Raw genomic sequence first — 25280 nt, 5'->3', positions numbered from 1 at the left:
TTAGTTGACTAATTTTTTCTCTCTAAATAAATTTATTGCATACGTAGACATTAAGCAGGTTTTTTATTTTTATTTTTTTAAAGTAGGGATATAGTCCATGTCTTTGGAAGTTTGAATACATATAAAAGTTGTTGCTTATCTAAATTTTGTAGTTAAAACTTAATGGCGTTAGATAATATCGAAGAGTTGACATGAGTTTGTGTTTTGCAAATCTAAATTGAAGACTTGTCCTGCAGAATTTTCTAAGAAAAATAAAACAAATTCTTGTCTCTATCATGGTAGAAATTTCGTACCATATTATATAATATGAAAATTAGTAATAATGCAGTTGTTGATTTCTTAAATTTCAGATGTATTCCGTAAAAGAAATTGGTCTAATTCAGGTTATTTTGTACAGTTCAAATATACTTTCACGCATTCATTCTCTCTGGTTGAAGCCAACAAGGGTAATTATAGCTTGTGAGATGGATAATTACATGGATCTTTATTTTATTTAATTTTTTTAAAAAATTATTCAACTTATCTTCAAATCATGAAATAAATTTTTATTGGCATTATTATTAACCACCGTTTTTTTTTTCTAGTTCTAAAAATATATAACCATAATTTGCATTTAAACTATCAATATAAAGTCACCAAAAAAAAACTATTAATATAAAAATTAAAAAACAAAAACAAGAGATTTAAAAAATAAATATTTTTTTCCCTTTTCTCCCAGAAAAAGTGAATCCAAATGCATGAGGCTTCTGTGTTTGGTTGTTCAGATTTGATCCTTTCTCTTCACTCTCTTCACACCTTGGATCTGTGTCCTTTTCCGCCCTCTTTCTGTCAGCTTTCTCCATAACGCTCTTTTCGCTGCTTTGTTCCCTCAAAGAGCTTCACACTCAGCTGAAACCAAGATCCAATTTTGACTCTCACCCATCGTCATCCATTTCAAATCCCTCTCTGGGTCGATTTTGATTCCTCCAAAGGTGTTTTCCTCCGAGGTAATTCATGAGGTCACTACTTTTCAATGCACTGTGCTTTAATTGAGTTTTTTTTTTAATTAAAAAGATTTTTTTTCCTCTGTGGTAAAAAGTGTGTGAAGGTTATGGTGATGAAGGAGCGGCAATGAGGTGGTTTGTGGCAGAGAAATGGAGGTTAGATCGGAGGGTGTTCAGGTGAGGTGCGATAAGCTTCAAGCACCTGTGATAGCGAGGACACGTTTGCGGGTTTGGTTTATTCGAGTGTGTTCAAGCATTGTGATTTGGACATGCCTCATTCAGCTACTTACAGTCACTGAACTGTGGCGTTCCAATTTCATTTCTGGAATTACAAGTCGAATATATCACATTAATCAGCGTCCTTTCTTAGCAGAAACCACTGTTGCTCAAGCCCCTCCACCTTATCCACCTGCAAGTTAGTAGTTTTAGTTTATTATTATTATTATTATGCTTTATGTTAAGTGCTTTTGACTTATGAGTTTTGTTTGCCAGACCCCAATTTTTACTAATTATTACAGATGGGCTTGAATGAAACATGATGTTGCTCCATGTTTTGATTTTTAATATTATACTGTTAGTTGTTAAAAGAATCATGTCAATGAATGTAAGTAGTCTGAAACAACACTTGTAAATAGGTAGGTTTGGTGGATAGGATATACTTCGTTGTTTGTGTCTTTCTTCTGTTTAACTTTCAAATTTTGGTACATATTGAAGCCGTATAACCTGAAATCATGTAGGAAATTATACAAGTAATGGATTTCTAAGAGTGTCCTGCAATGGGGGCTTAAATCAAATGCGTGCAGCGGTTTGTATTTCCATTCTTCCATTTTTTTTTTGTTCCTTCTATAACAACATTAAATCTTCATTTAGAAAGTTTTCCATTTCAGATTTGTGACATGGTAACAATTGCTCGACTTTTGAATCTCACATTGGTTGTTCCAGAGCTAGATAAGAAATCCTTTTGGGCAGACCCTAGGTATGTTCTTTCTTTAATAAAATTGTGAGGATCATTTAAGTTGGGTACCTTGACGATTGACATTTTAAAGTTTTGTAGTTTTCTTTTTGCAGTAATTTTGAAGACATATTTGATGTCACACATTTCATCGGGTCTCTTAGAGATGAAGTTCGAATAGTGAAAAGAGTGCCGAAGAAGTTTAATACTAAAAATGGATATTCCACCCTTAAGATGGCTCCTATTAGCTGGTCCAATGAAAAATATTATTTGGAGCAGGTCTGCATATTGTTTTTTTTTGGTCATGGTCTGCATATTCTATTTAGCTGCATTTAAGCTAAAAGTACATGTATTAATGATATTGGTGGAAGTAAAATAATTAATGTTCTTTATACATTATCGTATCTCCTTACTTTCAAGTAGATATATTGAATCGGGTTCAATGCTACCAACACCACACTGCAGATTCTGCCACATTTTAGCAAGCATAAGGTGGTACACTTCAACAAAACAGATGCACGCCTAGCAAACAATGGTCTGCCATTGGATCTACAAAAACTTAGATGTCGTGTTAATTTCCAGGCACTTAAATTCACTCCTGAAATTGAGACTTTGGGGCAGAAATTGATTCGGATTCTTCGTGAGAAGGGACCTTTTGTGGCATTGCATCTGAGATATGAGATGGACATGTTGGCTTTCTCAGGCTGTACTCATGGTTGCAGTTATGAGGAAGCCGAGGAGCTCAAGAGGATGAGGTATCTTATTGTTTGGTGTTTGGCTGGAAATATATTTTATTATGTCTAGTTTTTGACAGAGGATATAGGTGCTTTATATCTGACATTTAATAGGGAAGTTATGGATCAAGAAAAATTTTAGTTTTCCTCTATTGTAGCTAAACTACAATCAAATTCTTTTCCTTTTCAGTCTTGTAAAATTCTAATCAGTTAATTATGCGAAAATGAGAAATAATGTTTTATTGGGTTAGAGAATCCTAATTGCTAGTCAATGAACTGGTGAAGGCACTGCCCAGTTTGAGGAGAGTATTGATTCTTTAGTTCTAGAATTATACAGTGGATTTTGTGTATTCACTTTTGTACCCTAGGAACCTTCACCTTTGACCAAATAAAGCATTAAGGAAACAGCAATGAAAGCTACTACTCTAGAGCTGATAATTTGTCAAATTAAAAATCCAGCAACAACTACAAAGCTTTATCCCACTTGTCAAATTAGATATCGATTCAATAAAGTTATCTTGCTCGTGTAATTCAGGTATGCATTCCCTTGGTGGAGAGAAAAGGAGATAGTGTCTGAAGAGAGGAGATTGCAGGGTCAATGTCCCTTAACACCAGAGGAGACAGCCTTAGTTCTCCAAGCCTTAGGTTTTGATAGAGACATGCAGATCTACATTGCTGCCGGTGAGATCTATGGTGGCGAGCATAGACTTGCACAACTGAGAGCTGCATTTCCAAAAATTGTGAGTTCATCACCATATACCCCCCCCCCCCCTTCCTTCTGTTTATTTGCTGGATTTTCAACATTTTATGTATTTAGTAAAATAACATTCTGAAGAGTGCTGAATGATTCTTGCCGGGGCTAGGTGGATGTGTGGGGGTCATGTAAAACTGTTCATTTACAAGTTATACCGCTGATATTTATATGGCAGATTCAACAACATATTTTTGAAATAAAATTTCATTTTCAGCAATGCACAATTACTTGTTTTCATGTGGTAATCATAATTTCTGTTTGTGGTATGATTTTCTGCTTCATTTTAGTTAAAAAAAGAAATGATGCTGGCCCATGATGAGTTGTGGCAGTTCCAAAATCATTCGTCACAGATGGCAGCTTTGGATTTTATGGTTTCAGTAGCCAGTAACACCTTCATTCCTACCTATGATGGGAACATGGCAAAACTTGTCGAAGGCCATCGCAGGTATGTGCAGATATTTTTGCTAATCACAATTTGATTTCATATAGAAGGCAAAAGCACAACCTTGATGAATATCTACAGAAAACTCACTAATAAATTATCCTTCAGGTATTTGGGTTTTGAAAAATCCATATTGTTGGATCGGAAGAAGCTTGTAGAGTTGCTTGATTTGCATCAAAATGGAACCCTTCCATTTGATGAGTTTTCAGATGCAGTGAGACGGGTTCATGAAAACAGAATGGGGCAGCCATTTCGTCGTAGGGTGTCAGACAAGCCAAAGGAGGAAGATTACTTCTATGCCAACCCTCAAGAGTGCCTCTGTGAGGGGACAAAATGCGATGACCTGTTAGGCCCTCGCAACTCCAGTGTAGGAATGGCAGCTGCACAACTATGAGTTTGAACTTTGACAAATGAACTTAAAAAGTTGCACATTCACACAAGTTCCTCAAGTTCTGTGTTGAAGAATCCATATCATTGGCATACTGTCTTAGAAAATTTATTATGTACACATGATTTTGTAGGAAAGCACGGAAAAGAAAGTATTAGCTTCTAATTCTATTGAGGTTTTGCAAAAGCTGTATCTTGATCTTTTCCCTTAATTTTTTTACTCCAACCACAGACTCACATCAAGCATTGTAAAGTTCATTCTCATTACCATCTTGACTATATTTATAACCGGTATAGAAGTGTAATTCAAGCATTACATTATCCTCTTTGCAAGCAGCATTCAAGTAATGGGTTGTAAAATGTAATAAACCTAGTAAAAAAATTGATTAAGACCCTTTAAAGATTGATTGAGTGCATGGCATGGAATTGTCTTGAAAGATTCCATCTACCAAATGTTCTGTTTCATTGTCCTCTGGAAATGTATAGTAGTGTCCCTAAGGGGGTGCTTCCTGCAAGATTACATGAACTTCTCAAGGTCCCCTAGTATATCACCACTTTCACCGCAGAGGCCAAGGTCCTTGAGCCTCCTTTCTTGGTAATACTCTAACTGGTCCAGTTCCAATTCTTTCTCCTTGAAGACCTCATCAATTTGTTGCAGAACTTTCTTCTCCCCTTCTCTTATTCCTACTGCTATTGCAAGTCTTGAATCTAATTTTGGTTCCTTTAACTTGTTATCCTGCCATTCAAATGCTTGTGTTTTAGTTATTTCTTGAGCTGAAAAGCTCCAAAATTTAAAAAAAAAAAAAGAAAGTGTATATATATACCAGTTTAAGATATAATGGAGTAACTATCTAATAATGAACCTGCTCAGTAGAGATTTATTTATATGCTTATATTTACTGAACCTCATTTTTGTTTTGATGAATACCTATAAACTAAAGTGAAGCCTTTTAATGTGTATGAGTTTATCTCATAAACTAGAATATAAAATCATATACCTCTTCAATGGTTGTATGATAACCAGCAAGAGCAGATTTGCAGGCCTCTCTAACCACCCTGCATAAAAGTTCCTCATTGTCATGGCTCACTGGCAATTCTAGATGACTCCAGACAGTGTTTCTGAATAGCGCTTCCAGTAGGAAAGCATCAGTACCTCCTAGAGCTACAAGTCTCAGGTATGGAATCATCCCTGGTGGAAGTGGTTGGTTGTAAAATATGTCAAAGTATGCAGTCTCACCAAAACCATTGGTCTCTGCAATGTCTAGTTTGTCATCATAGAAGGGGTCGGACTCGGGTATTCCAAGTGTCAAGGTATATGCATTACGGTCAGAATTTGGTTCGATGAAGCCATAGTCCAGAGCCAACTCGGCGTTGCTTTTGTTCAAATCATATTGGATATATATCTGCAGTGAGGAGTTTCTTCCATTGTTACGTGTAACTATAGTATGATTGCAATTCACATTATCAAGAATGGAGATGAAATTGGAATTGGCACCAAAAAATTAGCACTAATGCATATAGTTCACAGCAATTTGATATGCAGAGCTGGATAACTCTTGGTGGAAACCCCTATGATGGATTTAATGTTCATCATTTTAATATAATGTGTATAATTAGACCAAAAAACAAAAAGAAACAGAAGGTAAAAGCCTTCACCTGTTCCCCAGCCTTGACAGAAAGGGGGCTTCTTAGGGAAAATAAGTAATCCCAAGAGAAAAGGCCGGCAGCTCCTTTAACTTCATAAGCATGATCTTCTGTAGTTACTCTTGCACTGTGGTTTATCTGATCCAGAAATTTAATTTGAAAAAAAAATATCAATTTTTTTCTGCACAAGATTGTAATATCTTCATAGAAATACCATGCAGTTCATATGTCTATGTTAGTCTCCTCTATGTTCTACAGTTATTGCAGTAGAAGAAGTGAATGGTGCATACTACTGCAGGATGCATGAGAGGAAATGGACCTTACCAAGTCTGCTAGTGGAATAACAACCAGATTTTCGTTGCGAAGTCGAGAAAATGCCCTTGATCTGAGAATTCCAAATGCCCAGAAGAAGTCATCCAGTGTTATAGGAAAAGGAAAAAGCTTCTTGTTAGGGAGTATGATTTCTTCTTGCAGTCTCATAAATTCATTCTGCACATACTCTTTCACACCCAATGTTGTGTTCAGAAGTTGAGTACCTACACATGCATATTACTTCAATTAGGTCTGTGTTAGACCTATTATTTTATATCCACAAATTCATTATTCAACACTTGTTGTTTACATTGGGGGAAATTCATTAGTTTATAGACCTAACAAATAACTAACCCATGAATAACTCCTAATAGGCCTAATCCTGATTACAGCCTATCTAATAACATTACACATAGGCATATAATATAACATAGCCTAATAATATAACATTACACACACACATATCAATAAGTTCTATGCACTTGCATTAAACAATGTATTATCACATTTATTTAATATCAAATCTATCTATTGTTAACCATTAAATGATGTGTGTGTCAAAATAAGATCACCAACCTTGAATCTCTGAGAGCTCCTCCTCTGACCTGCACTGGAATAACCAATTAACAACTCAATCAACCAATGTCCATATGTACCAAATTCTCACCAACCATTGTATCACTAGGAATAAAAAAAAAAAAAAAACAAAAACAAAAGAAACCCACCAGTATATAGTAGAATCAGTTTCTTTTGGCAGAACAGGGAAGTAGTGCTTCCAAAGTGAATCATCCCTTGACCTCTCCCTAATGAGGAACAAAGCAACAGAAAGCCATGGCTTGAGACCACTACACACATTCCCAATCTCAGAAGCAGCAACTGCATCTGGGTTAATCCAAAACCTCTTTGGAACCTGAAGAACAACCTCGTTTCTTGATATGTCTTTGGTTGCAACAAGTCCAAGGCCTTCAGGGACCACACCAGGTTTCACTGGTGTCTTTGAAGAGATAACACCTTCTTCCTTAAGCCATTGCCAGAAGGTGGTAACTGCTGGTGACACTGATACTGATGATACTTCTTGAGTTTCCAAAGAAGAAAGGGATTTCACAGAAAAAGGTTTCTTGATGTGGTGAAGAAGTGGTGATCCTTTGGGTAAAAGAGACAAACACCTGGTGTGCGAAGTGCATGGAGAGAGAAAAGCAGAAGAACCCGAACACACTGAGAACACAGTAGCCATGATGATATTATGGTTTCTGATTGTGTTGTGTTATGGTTCAAAGGTAAGGATTTAATTATATTTGTTGGTTTTGGTGGTTGTGGATAAGATTCTCTCTCTTCTTACTGGTTCTCTTCTTCATGCTAGAAGAATTTAGATATTAAAATAGGTGGTACCACTAAAATTCAAAGATGATAAAGCGAAATGTTGAATGCAAAAATGTACATGTTAATTCAAAGCTAATTTTTCATGGTAAAATTAGTTTTCGTTTGAGCAGAAAGTTGAAAATAAACATATGTGTGTTCACTAGTTTTGGAGCGAGAGAAAGACTTTATATAGTTAGATTTCAATTATGAATTTTATTACTTGAAAAATAAGATTTCTTAAGTTTTTGTTAATCTTTTAAAATTTTTAAAATTTTTTTATTTTCAAATTCTTTCAAATGGTAGGTTTGATCAGATTTTAATTTCATTTATATATGCTTTAAGTAATAGAATCTTTGTTACGTTTATTAATTTCTTTCAATATTCTTATCATTTTCATTTTTATACTTTTTAATTAAGTTTTAAAGATATTTATAGTGGTTTATTGAAAATTAAATTAGGGATAAATTCAAAACGGTGATGCCACGCGAGCAAATTATTTTGATAACTAAGTTCAATTAAGTTAGACTTTGTCTAAGATCATAAAAATTAATAACTCGAAATTTTTAGTTAAAAAAAAGAAAAGACATGAAAAAAAAAACTTAGTTAACTTATTAAAAAAATAATTTATTTACATAATATTTCTTAATCACGAATTAAAAACTTTTCATAATCGCTATTTATATTCTCTCCTACCAGGCTACCAAAATTCAAATTATTCTTAACAAAACAAAAATTTGTCTTCTAGAAATACTGGGATTAATTCTTTATATTTGTTTCTGTCTACTACACATTAGCGCAATCCGAAAAAAAAAAACAAACAAAAACAAAAACACCTAAATTATCTAAACAAAAGAAACAAAAGGGGAAAAGAATATAGGATTAGCTAATCATTAATGGAAAATGTTTCTAAAAACATTATGTCGTCTTACGGTCTTACCAACACTGAACTCATTTTATTATATTTAAAATCAATACAATTTCCCTCAATTACAAAAAAAAAAATCAATACAATTATGAATCCATTAAACCCTTTCATTTTTCAGTCTTTTTTTTTTTGCAAAATTTTCAAATATATATCACAATAACTGCATATAAATTTGATGTTCTTTCTTTCTCTAGTATTTAAAAAAAATCAATTTCAAAATTTAAAAAATCAATCATTTTAAATTAAATTTAAAATTTATAAAATTATAACTTTTAAAAATTTTAAAAATTCGAAATCATTTAATCTGGAAAGCAGGGAAAACAAAACAAGGAAGAGTTTTGTAAAAGGTATATGACGTCTTTAAATCTGCGAAGTGGGAAGGAAGAAAAACAAAAACAAAAAACAAATATTTTTTTTAAATGAAGAACTTTTTTGTGTGTATATGATTTAGATGTTTAATGATATTTATTTTAGATAAATTTTTAGACGATTTCGGATGTATTTTAAAAAATTTTTTGTGTATTATTATATTGTTTTAGATGTGTTTTATATTTATTTATTTTTTGATGTGTTTTAAAATTATTATATTTATGATACATTAAAATCAGTCATTAAAATTAGCTATTGATATAAAATATATATTGAAATATATATACATATTAAAAATAAATTAAATTATATATATATTTATATATAAATATATTAGTGATTAATTTTAGTGACTAATTTTAATGTATAAATTGTATTTTTGTTATTTTGAACGGACTTTAAACACAATTAAAATATGGTGAATTCTACCCAACCCCCTCTAAAATAACATGTAAGTTACCCTTCATGATGTGTTACACTCTAATTGGTCAGTATCTTAACCATGGTTAGATTATTTTATAATTACTATTTGAGATGGGTAATGGTATAATTATCAAAAACTCCATTCCCGTTGAAGCACCCTTCCAACTCCTCCATTCTTTTTTCATCACGTAGCTTCAAATCCTTCCAAGCATATCGTCGACGTTTGTGACAAGAAGCGACAGTCGTCATCTACTGCTCTATTACGCAATTTCTTCTCTTTCTTCAGTGCTCTATTACGCAATTTCTTCTCTGTCTTCAGTGCATCATCTTTATCGACGTCGTTGAATTTTCTTCTTCCGTAACTTTGCCGTCCCAACATGGCCAGCGCGAACGTCATCTCCTGGTCCTCTCACTTAATCCCTCTTTTTGTCGTAGAATGATTAGTTTGGTTATTAAATTTTGTCGTTAAAAAATATATCTTTATTTAATTACATGATGAAACATATATTCATATGTAAAATATAATATAATAAAATAAATCTATTTAGAGTATTTAAAAATATAATTAAAATCAGGAATATACAAATATAATAATAAAATTTGTACTCTAAACAAGTAAACATTTCTTTTATCATACATGAATTATTTAAAAAAATAAATAAACTGTTAAAATTAATAACACAAGTTTAAAATGATAAAATTTGACTTTCTCACAAATATTTTTTTATAGTATTTTATTCTTTTAATTTTTAATTTATTAGTATTTTATTATTTAATTAATAATTAAACAAATTATTTTCATGAGAAATCATTTTTTGTATTATCTTAAAGAAGAGACCAATATAACAGTTTAAAAAATAATGTAAAAATGACATTTTAAATAAAAAATAGTTAATATTAAAAATTTTAAATACAAAAGTAAATTTGTATAGATATTTAAGATATAAATATGAAATACATGTCTAAAATAAATAAAACAGATAAAAATAATTCTTTATTTTTTGTGAGTATGTCTAAAATAAATAAAACAGACAAAAAAATTCATTATTTCTCATGAGTACTCCCATTTTATCTGTTTTATTTATTTTAGGCATGTATTTTTTCTCTATTTCTTAAATATTTATATAATTTATTTTTGTATTTAAAAATTTTAATTTTAAATACTTTTTATTTAAAATATCATTTTTAGGTTTTTTTAAACTGTTGTATTAGTCTTTTCTTTAAGATAATACAAAAAATAATTTCTCATAAAAATATTTTTTTAATTATTAATTAAATAATAAAATACTAATAAATTGAAAATTAAAAGAATAAAAATACTATAAAAAGAATACGGTAAAAAATTGGATTTTATCATTTTAAATTTGTATTATTAATTTTAATAATATATTTATTTTTAAATAATTTATGTATGATAAACAAATATGTTTACTTGTTTAGAATACAAATTTATTATTATATTTATATGTTCACGATTTTAATTATACTTTTAAGTATTCTAAATAGATTTATTTTATTATATTATATTTTACCTATCAATATATATTTCATCATGTAATTAAATAAAAATATATTTTTTAATGAAAAAATTTAATAACTAAACTAACCATTAATTATGTTGGTAAGAAGTGATCCACGGCAGAAAGAAGGATAGAGTGAAGACGACTGGAGATAGCGATGACGGAAAAAAACAGGCAATGGAAATTCAACAACGTCGTTAAGGAATGATCCATTGAAGAAAGAGATTGCGTGAGAAGGCAGTAGATCGCAACAACGATGCTTGGAAGGACCGAAGTTACATGATGAAAAAAGAATGGAGGAGTGAAGATATGCTTCAATTAATGGGAGTGAAGTTTTAATATTTTAATAAATTATATCATTACCCATCTCAAACCATAAATTATGAAATAATCTAACTATGGTTAAGATACTGACCAATTAGAGTGTAACACATCATAAAAGGTAACTTACATGTTGTTTTAGAGGGGGTTGAGTAGAATTCACCTTAAAATATTACATCAAATTTTAACCACACATCTAAAATGATATAATAACACATAAAATAAATTATAAATACATCCAATTCCAAAAATGAAATGAAGATGAAGAATCGATTACTTCTCTTAAAAAAACTTGCCCCTCTTGGTATCAGACCTCAAATAGTCGTCCATATAAGCCTTGATGAGTTCTTAATTACCACTTAACACATCTATTAAGACCTGCATCAACAAACAAAATTAAAATATATCACGATGAGTTCAGTGACAAATTAATATTATATATTAGGAAGTGTTCTCCAACTTTTATGTACATGTTTTTGAATTTTCAATAAGCAAGAGCAAGACTAGCAATATCAATGAGCGGGGGTGGGGGATGTTTCTCCATCTTTATAATTGATCTTTATTCTGTGTTTTTCATATTTTTTTTGTAGAGTTTTATTATTTGTCTTTCCGTGTTAAACATTTATATGAAAATTATAATAAAAAAAACTACAAAATATTATTACAAACACATAAATATATTTTTTATCTAAAATTATAAGTTCAGAAATATAATATAACAAATCATAATCTATAAAACAAAATCTTAAAATATAACTTTCATTAAAAAAAAGGTCATAGAAAGAATACATAACAAAAAATATACAAGTTAAGATTTTAAACTGTAATAAATCAGTAAAAAAGACAAAAAATATAGAGAAAAATAAATTATAAACTACAATAAAAATAACAAAAAAACACATAATAGAGTATATTATTCAATATTCAGAATTCAGAAACACACATAATAAAGATTATACCGAGGAAGAGTATCAAATCCTAACTATTTCATAATTATAAACTCTATATGTCTAATTGCTTAAGATACATAAAAGGAGAGAAAATCAAACTTGAAGTCAAGTAGATGAGAAGGAGGAAGAAGACTAGAAGAGGGGGCAACCGGTAACTACTGCAGCATCAGCAATAATGTTCTCCAATAGACGACGAGCAACAAAGAGAGGGCAGAGCAGTGGGATGCGACAGCGGAGAGCGGAGAATGGATGCGGCGACCGTAACGAGAATTGACACAATTACGCAGACGCAAGAGTGGAGAGGAAAAGGGCACCGTGCTCAAAGAGAGAGAACGACGTGGTGAAATTGTGAGGGTGACGACGCAGTAACAATAAGCATTGAATAGGAGGAGTGACCGGTGGCAACTAGTAAGGGGGTATGGTGCTATGGCTTTGACTGTAGACATAGTTATGGGAGTTTTGAACTTTTGGGGCAGGAGAGTTGGGGTTTGGGGATGGCGCAGTAAATATGGAGTAGTAGGAGAGAATGGAAGACATTCAATAAGATAGGGTTAGGATTTTTAATAGTTAAAATTACTAAAAAAAATTCTTATTAAAAATAAATTAAGGATATTTAAGCAAATTTAATAATTTGGAGAATTATCGAGAACAGAACGGAGATCTTTGCTCGAGTTTTCGCACCTGTTTCAAAAGAATTTTAGTCTCTATCCTCATTTTTATGAGAAATTTTTTTTGTCTTCGAATCCCCATTTGGAGCAGTCTCTACGGAGATCTCGGCACTTTAGAAAATTTTGACACCTCTAAATAAGACTGATGAAAATGAAGAAAAGAATAATGAGATAACAAAAAAATAAGAAAAAAAAAGATATGAGCTTTATTTTAAAAGAAGGAAGTTATATTAATTAAAGAGGTTTTAGAGATAAAAATTAAATAGATTAAATTGAAAAAATTGTTTTCTGAAAAATAGGAAGATAATTTCATAAAAATACTAATTCAAATATTTTATAAAATTTAAAAGTTGAGTAAAAGATAACATTTTAAAAGATGGATAGTATTTTTCATTTAAAATATTATGTAATTCTTACCCTAATACTTTTTATTAGTGTTTACATTTTGTACATGTCAATTGAACACATATTTTATAATTTTCAAATACCATAATTAGAATATGTATATGTGACGGACAAAATATTTTGTCAAGTTATCTGACATCAGAACTTCACATTACACACATACACATTGAAAATGGCAGTGAAAACGTTTGTGATTAGAGTTTTAAGGAAGCAAAGTTGTTCCCAGCGTGAATATTGTTAAATTTATGAATAAATAATATGTTTACAACTTTTCTGGGGGCATATATAATAATTAGTAAAAGTATAGATGGATAATGAGAATATTAAATAATGTGAACAATAAATATGTCAAATATTCAATTTAATAGGTATACAGATGATTATATTTATTATTTTTAATTAGATGGTTTTTTTTTATTTATTTTATTCATGCAAAGTTAACAATAGCTGTATATTCAATTCATTAGATGTACAGATGGTTATTCTAATAATGTTAAGATTTAAGAGATAATTTAAGAATTGAGTGTTTTTTCACTTTATTGAATCAATTCTAGAACTTATTGTTTAAATTTTTTATTACAGAAATAATTATCTACCTAATAAAATTGAATTAATTAAGCCCTATTGTCCCTTTTGGATTTTTTATTTTAATATGAAAGAGTGGAGAGAGTTTTACGTTAATGTTACAAAAAATAGAGTTTTACAGTGTTAAATACGCAAAATACGTATTGTACTGACAATATGCAGACCGTGTATTATAATTTAATATTAAAATAATACAATACGCAGTCTGCGTATTATAATTTAATATTAAAATAATACAATACACAGTCTGTGTATTATCTTTATAAATTAAAAAAAATTAATCTGACAATTTGCATTATGTGAATTCTATAACTTCCAGAATTTTTTTATAAAACACTATAACTTCCAATATTAAAGGATTACACTAATTTTTATTCAATATCCAAAAAAATTAACCGTCCCTTTTATCCAAATTTACCTAAGCTTCTAATTTCTAACTTGAGACTAAAAACGAAGGGAAACAAATATTTGTCATTCAAATCAACCATTATCAATTTGTTTGTTTGACATCTCGTTACAATAAGGTAACGGACGGTGGTACTTTTATTATTAGGCCACAGGAAGTCAAGAACTATAAAACTAAACTATGAAGGGATGCCTAATTAACTTCCAATGGGTGCGTCACTACTTCCCACTCTTTAATATTGTTATTTGTTAGCAACATTTTGCATTATCCAAAAGGTACACCACCCCAATATATATTAGTCAAAGATAGGTTTCATGATCATCATCAGCGGATAAATGAATGCAGAAACAAGTTGACATAAATAGGGAAATATATAGAAAAAATATTGTCACTACCGTGTCTCATGAGTCATGATGTATATAGTTGTTAGAGGAGTTGATTATTAAAAAAACTTTCAAAGTATATCAATATATCGATATTTTAATAAATTTTAATCGTTGATATTAATTATATATATTATATATTTTTTTATAATTAAAATTAATAATTAAAAATTATTGAAATTAAATACCAGTGTGTTGATACACTTAAAATTTTTTCAATCATTTAATCTTTTAAGTTATAATAATAATAATAATAATAATAATAATAATAATAATAATAATAATAATAATAATAATAATAATAATCTATCAATCTTTATAATGTCACTAGGCATTAGCTAGCTCATTGGAATGCGATATTGGAAGCAGCAGCGAAGACAATTTAAAAAAATTTCTACCAAAGAAACATTATTACATCATAAAATTATTCTTCTAAAAAAATATTAAGTAGAAATGAATATCAAACTTGTTTATATTTAACCAGTATTTATAAAATATCTTATAATGTACGTCCTCTGAAATTAATATAAAAAATTGGCTTAAATAAGTTTTAAATATGCAACGTATCAAATTGATAGTTTCTGATTTTTATAAAATTTTTACTTTGATTTTATTCCATTAAAACTTAAACTCGGACTATTTTAATTATATTATTAATTTATTCCAATATGACAAGACATCACATTAGCATTTAACGTATCATGTACATAGAAATTAAAATAGTTTACATTTTAATTTTATTTGACTAAAAGTTTTTTTTTGTAGAAATAAAAAAATAAATATTTTATATAGAGAAAAAAATCTTGTTTCAATTTAAAAAAATGATACAAACAATATTATATCCTAAGTGTAAAAAAAAAAATAATCAATAAACTATAATTCAAATGACAATCACAATGTATAATTAATCTGTTTTGGGTAAGGATATCCAAGGCCTCCATTATTGAATTGACTGTCATAGTGTGAAAGATAATTTAATTAATCTGTCAAATGTTTTTGGAGTAAGATAATTCATTAACTATGAATAATGTATCATTCATCTCATCACTGAATATTTATAATAACAGAGAGGTTGATAGGTATGTTACGATGCAAATTGACGAGTACGGTTGTATTGAGCAAAAATAGAACCTAAGAAAAGAAAGATACGGTTGTCGACAGAGTCTAATAAATTGCATGTTCTTATTATTATATTTCCGCATGTACAATACCCTATAAATTTTATATTTTTGTTTGTAGTATATGTATTGTCAATTTTTTTTTTTTTTGGTGACTGTATGTATTGTCAATTTGATGAGATAGTAGTCGACTCAAAATTTTTAAATCGATTTTTATAGAGAATTAATTTTCTATTAACTAACAATTAACTTTTAAAATAGTGGATGAATAATTATTACGGGAGAGAAAGAGAAATTTACAAAAAATATAATTGATTATTGTTTATTAAAAAAAGATTCTAAATTGATTTTGGTTTATATATTTTTATGTAAAAATAATAACCAAGTATTTTTACTTGTTTAATTTAATTTATTGTTATAACACGTATTAATATTTCAGTTACTATCCCCAAAATAAACATATTTGAATAGCCATCTAAATTTAGTCTTGTATAGTTAAAAAAATTAACGTAAAAATAATAATATTTAGGGCAAATAACTGAAATAAATTAATAGGAACTCAAAATTACACAAATTAGCCAAATATAAAAATATTCATGAATCAACCAGAAACACATATCTTATAATTTGAATTAGGTTAATTCGAACTTCATCTTTATATAATTCGAATCACCCTAATTCGAACTACACACACGTACACACTCATTAATTTAAATCAACCTGATTCGAATTACATAGATATGTGTCTCTGGTTAATTCATGAATCATTTTTGTATTTGCCTTATTTGTAATTCGAATCAACCTATGGGTGTAATTCGAATAAGGTTGATTCGAATTAGTAGGTGTGTGCATGTGTGTAGTTCGAATCAGGTGATTTGAATTACATGAAAATGAAGTTCGAATTAAGGTAATTCGAACTATATAGAAATGTCTCTTGATTGATTCATGAACCAGTTTTTGATTTAGTTGATTTGTGTAATTTTTTTCTCTCCTTAACTTATTGAAATAATTTGCCCTAATATTTATTACATTTTTTTCATAAAAATCTACATATAATCATTTTTATATAAAATTAATATTTAAATATCGTTAAATAATTTAATAAATTTAATTAAAGATAAAAACTCAGGTGCAGTTGATTTCACATAAAGTTGATATATGAGAGCCGTTAAATGATGGAAAAGTATATGGAACTAAAAAGTTATCAACCAAAAACTAAACAAAACTACATTAATTTATATTAATAATTAATTAATTTTAAATTTTTTAAATTCAAAATTTAAAAAATTTAAAATTTGTAACCCTAATTAAAACATATAAAAACCTTCATCTTCTCTCTCACATTAACCTATCCACCTCCAACAATCACAAACACATCTCCTCTTTCACCGTCAGACCTTCTCCGCCTTCCCATCGGATTCGCCACGAGTGGTGTCGTCTTTGAGCTCAGAACGCCAAGGATCTCCTTCCTAATCTTCCTCCGCAATCCTCCGCTTCAGTTCTTCATGGTGGAAAGAGTTGCTCGTCGCTTTTCCTACCTAACGGCTTTCCTAATACCTCTGTTTCGTGCCACTCCTTTCTAGCCATTGCACCAATTTGTTCTCCATATTTTTTATTTTTTTGTCTCTGCGCAAGAACCTGATTATTATTTCCATTAGCTCAGTGCGTCTTATACTCACCGCCACTCTTCAAAAACTCCCATCCTCAATTCTGAGTATTTTGAGTCGCAGATCATCACGATGTTGCTCTTTGCGTTTTGGGATATTAGGTGCCGTTTTGATGATTAAAGAGACTGCAAACTACACACTTGATCTTAGGCAAAAGGATTCTTTGAACAATTACAGAAATATAAAAAAAACATTCATTTAATATGAAAAAAACATCCTAATACTTAACAAAAGAAATATCCAGTTATATTTTAGCAAAAATAATTAAATATCTATAAAATTTAAAAAAATTATAAAATTTAAAAAATTATAAAATTCTTAAAGAAATAGAGACATTCACATTTGTAATACAAAAAAAATTCGAAAAATACATAAAAGAACATCCATTTGGTATGAAAAAGAAGCATTCTAATACTTAGCAGAAGAAACATTCATATATATGAGATTTTGGATTCATCTAGAGGTATTTGGCTGGTTTTTGGCTAATACTCTTTTGGTTCCCTAACACTACTCTTAAATGATTTGACAGATTTGACTAAATTGTCATCTAATAGCTCTCAGATATCAACTTCACGGATATCGTCTTCACCTGAGTTTTCACCTTAATTAAATTATCATTTAACAATTTTTAGCGTATACATTGCAGGATCTGAGTGTTTCCTATTTTTTTACCCTTTATTGTTTCTTTTTGCGCTAGAAAATTTTGCAATGTTGTAATTATTTACTATTGATATCCATATAAATAGGAGCATCACCTTTGATTCTGGCAGATCCAACCATAATTATTATTAACCACCGCATCAAATAGTACTTTGATAATTGATCAGTGCGGGTGCGTGCATGCAAGATGAAGTTTGGAAAGGAATACAAATCACAAATGGTGCCAGAATGGGAGGAAGCATACACAGACTACAATTACCTAAAAGCCCTTCTCAAAGAAATCCAAAGATTCAAACACAGCAGGAACAAGAAGCCATCATCATCATCAGCCATGCTCAAGAGAAAGCTAACACTCTACAGAGCCTTCAGTGGCCTCACACAGAGACCGTACTACCACCCTCTCACCCCTCCTGACATTGAGGCCCAACAAGAACCCATCGCCGTCCACCTCTGTGCCTCCTCCGCCGGCGATGATTGCTACCAGACCACGTTCCTGATGGCGTCGGAAGAAGGAGGTGAGTACGAGGTTGTGTTTTTCAAGAGACTGGATGATGAGTTCAACAAGGTGGAGAAGTTCTACAGGACGAAGATGGAGGAAGTGATGAAGGAAGCTGCAATGCTGAACAAGCAGATGGATGCTTTTATAGCTTTGAGAATGAAGGTTGAGAATCCCGATTTGAAGTTTGATAGATCTGTGGAGATGGCTCTTCTTGCTTCTCATGTTGCTTCTTCCACCTCTCTCTTGTCTGCTTCTACTCCAAGAGGAGCCAAGATCAAAAGTAACTATTTCCATCTTTACCTTTATTTTTTTTTTTACTCAATTATTTTTTCAAAACAGATTAACTAGCAGGACCAACTATTTATTGATTAATATCAGCTGCTACTTTTGGAATTTTATTTTTAACTCATCATGGTAACATCTAAAATCACACACATACATTGTTTATTTATGTTAAACTTTAATTCCAAAATTAAAAGTTTTCTAACCGTAATATACACCCAAAATTTTAAAAAACATTCAAAATCTAAAATAAAAATTCCATAATATTATAAAAAAAATTTAAAAATATTTACAACGAAAAATCTAATACATAATATATAACAAATATTTAAATAAAAAGAAGGTAAAAAGAAACTAAATCTCTACAGTAGTCATCCAAATTTATCATTTTTATTATTTTAGTTCCTCAAATCTAAAATTTATTATACTGGCCCTAAGATGTTTGGAGCACTATACTAGTCTCTGGATTATTTTTAGTATGGAATTAGCGAACAAAGTGTCAAACTAGCTCAAACAAGACAAAACAAGACAAGGCTAAATGGCAACGTTTCATTTTAACGCTTAAACAAGACAAAATGGGAAGATAAAGAATAGCCTATATGATATGAAAACCGTTTTATTTTATTTTATTCTGCAAAACGAACAAACATCATTCAGTCTCGTGTCTAGTGTAGCAAATTAGAACTAGTTCAATATTCTGTTTATTGGACTTGACGTCTGAAAGAATCCAAGGACCAACTGAATCTCAAAGACTAGTATAATAAATTTTAAATTTGAGAGACTAAAATAATAAAAGACGTAAATCTTAACCCTACTATGAAAATTTAATCATAGAAAAAAGCGTAAGTTGACTTTAAAAAAAATTAGTTGATGTATGTTGGTTTTTTATATTTTCTCTTTTCAAAAATATGTTATATATGTATATACTAAAACTTAATTATTTAATTATTATATATTGTTATATATATTTGTGTTGTTTTATAAAGTTTTAATATATATTTTATAAATTTAGCGATTAATTTGCAGTATAGTGTTATTTGTTATCTTTTTATCTGAAACAATCTTGCCGAGTCAAGCATGACTTGACTACTTGTCAAAGTTTTTTTTTTTTTTTTGAATTTTATTACGGTTACTCAAGTAGGGCTAGAAAGTAAGAGTTTCTGATCAAGTTAAACATTTTTTTATCAACTGGACTATCGTTGATTTATCTTTACTCTTTTATTCTAATTTTTTCTTTTAAAACCAAAAGTTATATTTATTTAGACATTTTTAAACATTAGAGTGGAGAAAATAGATGATAATTTCTTTTTTAAGAAATAAATGACTTGAGAATAGATTCTGCTAACATGCTAAGTTGCTAACACGTTCTTCATGCTAGTATTATGACTATGACTATGATTAGCTTGCAATGCAACAAGAATAATTGTGTATTGTTTGTGTGGTCCACAAACGACATTCAATATGCAAAGTTGCAACTTGCAAAGCACCATCTACTAATAGTAAAGGCACGAAGCTACCACTTGGCAGTTGGCAATAATTGCTTGAACCCTGATCAGACAACAGTACCATTCCTTCCATTTAAAATTTAGTATATTACTAATAATTCAATATATTTAAATATACAAGTTATATCAAAATTAAATATGTTGAATTAGGAATTTATCAAAGTAGCAGAATGAAAGATATTTCAGAATGGAATGATGATATATTTATTTTTCAAAAGTTCTTATATTTATTTTGAAATGAACAAAGTATTTTTCGTAAATATGGTATTAGATAATTAATGATAGATGTTCCCTGATAAGATAACCGAATCATTTTTTCTTTCAATAATTAACAAAATTTTATAATTATTTTACACAAATAAATTCACCAATTATAATGAGCTGAAACAACTTCTTATTTATACATAATTCTCTAGATACCAAAATTTATTATCTACAAAAAGTATGCTCAAATAAAATTTTAGGTGGCTAACCAATTAGAGGTAATGAGGAATATATATGTGTGTGTGTGTTAAAATACCAAAAAAATTACAGAACCATAAGCCCATAACTTCAGGCTTGTTTCACTAAAATAATGTGTGATAAGAATTAGAATGATTCTTTGAACATCGTATATTTATCTTATAAAGAAAAGATCTAAAGATTAATAAGAGTTTATGTGTTTAAGTGAAAAGTGAAAACCAACTAAAATTTAAGAATAAATAATGGATGAGAAATTTTAAATAATCAACATTTTTTAATGTTTGCTTTACATTTAAATCAATACTAATAAATTCTCTTCCTTTTATACTAAGAGTGTTGGCTCTAGCATTCCGCAAATATAGACATGGAAATATTTATACTTAGATCAGAGAAAAAAATTGGGACATTACTTTTGCAGAAAATTTTAGAGGCCAAAAGTTTCTAGTAATTTTGGTCAGTATTTAGCCAACATAAATACTAAATTATCTTCAACAAATAAATTTTAATAACTTATGTGTGTAAACTCATGTGTCAAAATTCTAATAAATATAGATGCAAACTATGTCTTTTATGTGTGTAAATTCTTGTAAATGTGAGTACAAATTATCATTGGTCAAATGCTGGTCTAAAATGATCATGTTTGCTCATCATGTAGTATTGTTGCTAATTTTGAAACTTTAAAGTTGAATTCCCTTCTGCTTAATGAACAGGAAATGTTTCCATGGTCATGGAAAAGATTGAAGAAGGAAGCACACATCATGATCAATCAGAAGATGAAGAAGATGACAAGAAACAAGAAGTTGAAGTACAGAAACAGAACAAGCCAAAGAACTTATTTGGAACTAGACCTACACCTTTGGAAGTGCTTAATCATGTGCAGCTGAATAACACTTTCGAAACTCCACGCTCAACTATAAAAGGAGTTCTCAATCACCCTGAGAATGCAGAGATAAGTTTCAACATGAAAACTCTGAAGAAAGTTGAGGATCAACTTCACCGTTCATTCATTGAATTCTACCGCAAGCTTCGCCTTCTAAAAAGTTATAGGTGACAACGGCATACATTATATGCTGCACTCATCAACTATTTCAAACATGTTTCTCTAAACTGAACAAGGATCTAAGTAAAACTTTTCGGTTTTCCTGAAGGAAACAGCTTTCTGAATGTGTTGGCATTTTCAAAGATAATGAAGAAATATGATAAGGTGATGTTGTAAGAATCAATAACCCTTTTCTGTTTGTTTCCAAGCTCTTCTTTTCTGCTATCTAATCTTCATAGTAACTATATGCAGATTACATCTAGAGGTGCAGGTAAATCTTACATGAAAATGGTAGACGATTCCAACCTTGGAGGCTCCGATGAGGTAAGATAAGAATGTTACAATTAAGCTCCAAAATTGAAATTCATCATTATTAATAACACTTGTCAGCAAAAATCGTCAGTGAAACATTAAAGAGGTGTTCTGCAAGTTTTGATTCTGAAGGTTGAGGAAGGGAAGAGAGCAAAGGTGTTAAGTGTAAATGTATTAAGTTTTACATCTTCCATTCCATTCCAAAATCCAAACTCACAAACATACCCTTTACTCACTTTGAATTTCTTCTCAATGTTTATTTGTTGCAACTTACTATATAGTCACTTTACCTGGCATAGGTCACAAAGCTTATGGATAGGGTTGAAAAGACATTCACTAAGCACTTTGCCAACTCAAATCGCAGTAAAGCAATGAGTATCCTCAGACCAAAAGCAAAGAGAGATACACATAGAGTTACATTTACCATGGGTAAGCACCAACATATTTATGTAAAATCCAAATAATGTACTTGCTTTTGTAGATCAAAAGAGAGGACGAACTTTTTATTTGTTCTTAACTTATACTATCTACATAACAAAATAATTGACAGCCTGAAAAATATTTAGCAGAATTTTGTGGTAAATTATTAGAGAGACTTCAAAATTTATAACTGTCCATAATTTTGGAATTTAGATCCTCTAAAGTGAGGAAATTGGTAGTGATAAAGTGAGGGGTTAATCACTATTGAATTTGTCACTCTCATGAAATGTGTGCTCTACTATCTTTATTTAAGAGTGATTCCTCACTTTATCACTTTATCAACTTCATTTTAGAGGATCTTGATCCATAATTTTAACCTAACCATTATAAAATTGCCACAGAAACTGACAATAATTTCTGGCAAGATTCTAGCAAAAAAATCCGGGCTCTGTAAGATCACTCATCACCTATGCGCATATGTTGTTTCAGGTTTCTTAGCAGGATGCATAGCATCTCTAGTTCTAGCGCTTATTCTAATAATCCGTACTCGCAACATCATGGATCATGAAGAAACCACCAAGTACATGGAGACCTTGTTTCCTCTTCAAAGGTAAAATAGTTCTTCTAAAATCCATCTCTCATAGTGATAATATCTACACAGGGAAAATAACAGAAATTGTTAGTAAATTTACCATATTGAACCTTGTTTTGTTGCAGCTTGTTTGGATTTGTAGTTCTACACATGGTTGTGTATGCAGCTGATATATACTTCTGGAAGAGATACAGAGTAAATTACTCATTCATATTTGGCTTCAAGCAAGGAACTGAGTTGGGCCACAATCGAGTCCTTCTTCTTAGTTTTGGCCTTGCAGTGTTGGCGTTGGTCGGCGTGATTGTTAACCTTGACATGCAGATGGATCCAGAGACAAAAGACTATACAGCACTCACCGAGCTTATTCCACTGATCTTGCTTCTTGTAAGACAACAATTACGGTTGAAAGATTTGTCTTTGAAATTTTCTTTCTATAATAACATGATGGATATTTTACGTTGTTTATTAATCTGCAGAGTGTAGTTGCTATTTTGCTGTGTCCTTTCAACATCATCTATCGCTCGAGCCGCGTTTTCTTCCTTACATGCCTGTTTCACTGCATATGTGCTCCTCTTTACAAGGTAAAGAAACTTTTTTTTGCAAGCACGAGGTCTTTGCAATCTTGAGATTTTCTCTGGTATGCTAATTCTTTTGTTCAAGTACCTCAGGTCACACTCCCAGATTTCGTATTGGCAGATCAATTTACCAGCCAGGTTTGTGACTAGAAAATGGGATCATACTGTTTCATTCCATTGATTCTCATTGCGCAATTATAGTTAGTCTTAGAACATTCCCGATCCTTCAGTTATGTGTACTCTGAGATCAGGTGCAAGCCTTGAGAAGTTTCGAGTTCTACATTTGCTACTACGGTTGGGGAGACTTCAGACAGAGAAAAAACACCTGCAACTCAAGCAGCATATTCCAAACTTTCAAATTCATTGTCGCTGCTATTCCATACTGGTCTCGTTTCCTTCAGGTAATAAATTTTGTTCCATCCCCATCAATGGTAAATGATGTGAGTTAGTACGATATTTTGCATATCATAAACATGCGTAACGTTTTTCTCAAATACAATCTTTTGCCAGTGTCTTAGGCGCCTGTTCGAGGAGAAAGATCCAATGCAAGGATATAATGGGTTGAAATATTTAGTCACAATTGTAGCTGTATGCCTAAGAACAGCATATAGCATCAACGATGGAGTGGGATGGGAGGTGCTGGCCTGGATTTTCTCAATATCTGCAGCAGTTGTTTCTACATATTGGGACCTTGTGATAGATTGGGGTCTTCTGCAAAGGCATTCCAAGAATCGATGGCTCAGAGACAAACTCCTAATCCCTCATAAAACTATATACTTTGTAGCCATGGTATGTACAAAGATAGAAGATAAAATTATGTATTATTCAAGTTTTTTTTGGATAATCACTTACAAATTAGAACTTTGCAGGCCTTGAATGTTTTGCTGAGATTTGCTTGGCTGCAGACAGTTTTGAATTTCAAGTTTTCCTCCCTGCATGACCAAGCCATGATTTCCATTGTTGCTTCCCTAGAGATCATTCGTCGTGGCATATGGAACTTCTTCAGGTAAACAAGAGATTAATCAAGATTGAATCCAATGCTACAGTGTCTCCTAAAACCACATAACATTCTTGTCCACCTTAACCCTTTACATGACAAGCAAATTTTCCATGCCCTCACTCAAAGACTACATCATTTCCATAGTTCGTTTCGATTTTTATGTTATAATTGCTGCGGTTATGATTTTCTTTATTTTTTATGTTTCTTTTTCCAGATTGGAGAATGAGCATTTAAACAATGTTGGCAAGTACCGTGCTTTCAAGTCAGTGCCACTACCCTTCAACTACGATGAGGATGAAGATAAAGATGATTGATTTGTTCTTAAGCTCAATCAACAATAGCTCCAACATGATTGTATTTTACATTTGTACATGAGGGAGGAAATAAATTGTTGTCCTTCTTCTTTCATGATCCGTATGCTAAGATTTTGAGAGTATATTATAGTTTTCTAACAAAATAAGTGTGCATTTCTTGGGTGACAGAAAAATATCTAGGGGTGAGAATGTGCCATTATAGTAGAAGCAAATCCTTTGTTTTTAAACATTGACGCTTCAATATTGTTGTTTCATAACTTTTCACAATTCAGTACTCACTAATTCGAGAATTTACAATAAAAGAAATCTAAGC

The 25280-nt window shown here is 30.7% G+C and overlaps 3 protein-coding genes across 3 annotated transcripts; 2 read left to right on the top strand and 1 right to left on the bottom strand.

The window, feature by feature from the left end:
* The first annotated feature begins 705 nt into the window (after positions 1-705).
* Positions 706-4568, top strand: LOC130969706 (rhamnogalacturonan I rhamnosyltransferase 1). Its single transcript, XM_057895559.1, has 9 exons — positions 706-986; positions 1079-1398; positions 1721-1788; positions 1871-1959; positions 2052-2214; positions 2401-2690; positions 3205-3409; positions 3711-3868; positions 3974-4568. Exons 2-9 carry the CDS (start codon positions 1134-1136, stop codon positions 4257-4259), a joined length of 1524 nt encoding a protein of 507 aa, XP_057751542.1. The 5' UTR covers positions 706-986; positions 1079-1133; the 3' UTR covers positions 4260-4568.
* Positions 4499-7510, bottom strand: LOC130969707 (ribulose-1,5 bisphosphate carboxylase/oxygenase large subunit N-methyltransferase, chloroplastic). Its single transcript, XM_057895560.1, has 6 exons — positions 6934-7510; positions 6785-6813; positions 6221-6432; positions 5909-6034; positions 5251-5655; positions 4499-4988 (listed from the first exon to the last, which is right to left on the bottom strand). The coding sequence occupies exons 1-6, from the start codon at positions 7440-7442 to the stop codon at positions 4770-4772; spliced, it is 1500 nt and encodes a 499-aa protein (XP_057751543.1). The 5' UTR covers positions 7443-7510; the 3' UTR covers positions 4499-4769.
* On the top strand, positions 7406-25249 carry LOC130969705 (phosphate transporter PHO1 homolog 3-like). The gene is made up of 14 exons (XM_057895558.1): positions 7406-7485; positions 18054-18746; positions 21426-21762; positions 21871-21919; positions 22007-22078; positions 22366-22495; positions 22976-23096; positions 23204-23462; positions 23555-23659; positions 23747-23791; positions 23905-24054; positions 24164-24442; positions 24523-24659; positions 24868-25249. The coding sequence occupies exons 2-14, from the start codon at positions 18155-18157 to the stop codon at positions 24965-24967; spliced, it is 2376 nt and encodes a 791-aa protein (XP_057751541.1). The 5' UTR covers positions 7406-7485; positions 18054-18154; the 3' UTR covers positions 24968-25249.
* The last annotated feature ends 31 nt before the right edge of the window (positions 25250-25280 follow it).

Source organism: Arachis stenosperma, chromosome 3 (assembly GCF_014773155.1).
Source record: "Arachis stenosperma cultivar V10309 chromosome 3, arast.V10309.gnm1.PFL2, whole genome shotgun sequence".
Lineage (NCBI taxonomy): Eukaryota > Viridiplantae > Streptophyta > Magnoliopsida > Fabales > Fabaceae > Arachis > Arachis stenosperma.
This window is presented reverse-complemented; position numbering and strand designations above follow the sequence as displayed.

Excerpts from the sequence above, each read along its gene's own strand:
- LOC130969706 (XM_057895559.1), top strand. The coding sequence starts at position 1,134 with ATGGAGGTTAGATCGGAGGGTGTTCAGGTGAGGTGCGATAAGCTTCAA. Across the intron at positions 1,960-2,051 it reads TCCTTTTGGGCAGACCCTAG|TAATTTTGAAGACATATTTG; the intron begins GTATGTTCTTTC and ends TTCTTTTTGCAG. Across the intron at positions 2,215-2,400 it reads AAAAATATTATTTGGAGCAG|ATTCTGCCACATTTTAGCAA; the intron begins GTCTGCATATTG and ends ACCACACTGCAG.
- LOC130969707 (XM_057895560.1), bottom strand. The coding sequence starts at position 7,442 with ATGGCTACTGTGTTCTCAGTGTGTTCGGGTTCTTCTGCTTTTCTCTCT. Across the intron at positions 6,433-6,784 it reads GGAGCTCTCAGAGATTCAAG|GTACTCAACTTCTGAACACA; the intron begins GTTGGTGATCTT and ends ATGCATGTGTAG. Across the intron at positions 5,656-5,908 it reads CTGTCAAGGCTGGGGAACAG|ATATATATCCAATATGATTT; the intron begins GTGAAGGCTTTT and ends TCCTCACTGCAG.
- LOC130969705 (XM_057895558.1), top strand. The coding sequence starts at position 18,155 with ATGAAGTTTGGAAAGGAATACAAATCACAAATGGTGCCAGAATGGGAG. Across the intron at positions 21,763-21,870 it reads CGCCTTCTAAAAAGTTATAG|CTTTCTGAATGTGTTGGCAT; the intron begins GTGACAACGGCA and ends TGAAGGAAACAG. Across the intron at positions 24,660-24,867 it reads GGCATATGGAACTTCTTCAG|ATTGGAGAATGAGCATTTAA; the intron begins GTAAACAAGAGA and ends TTCTTTTTCCAG.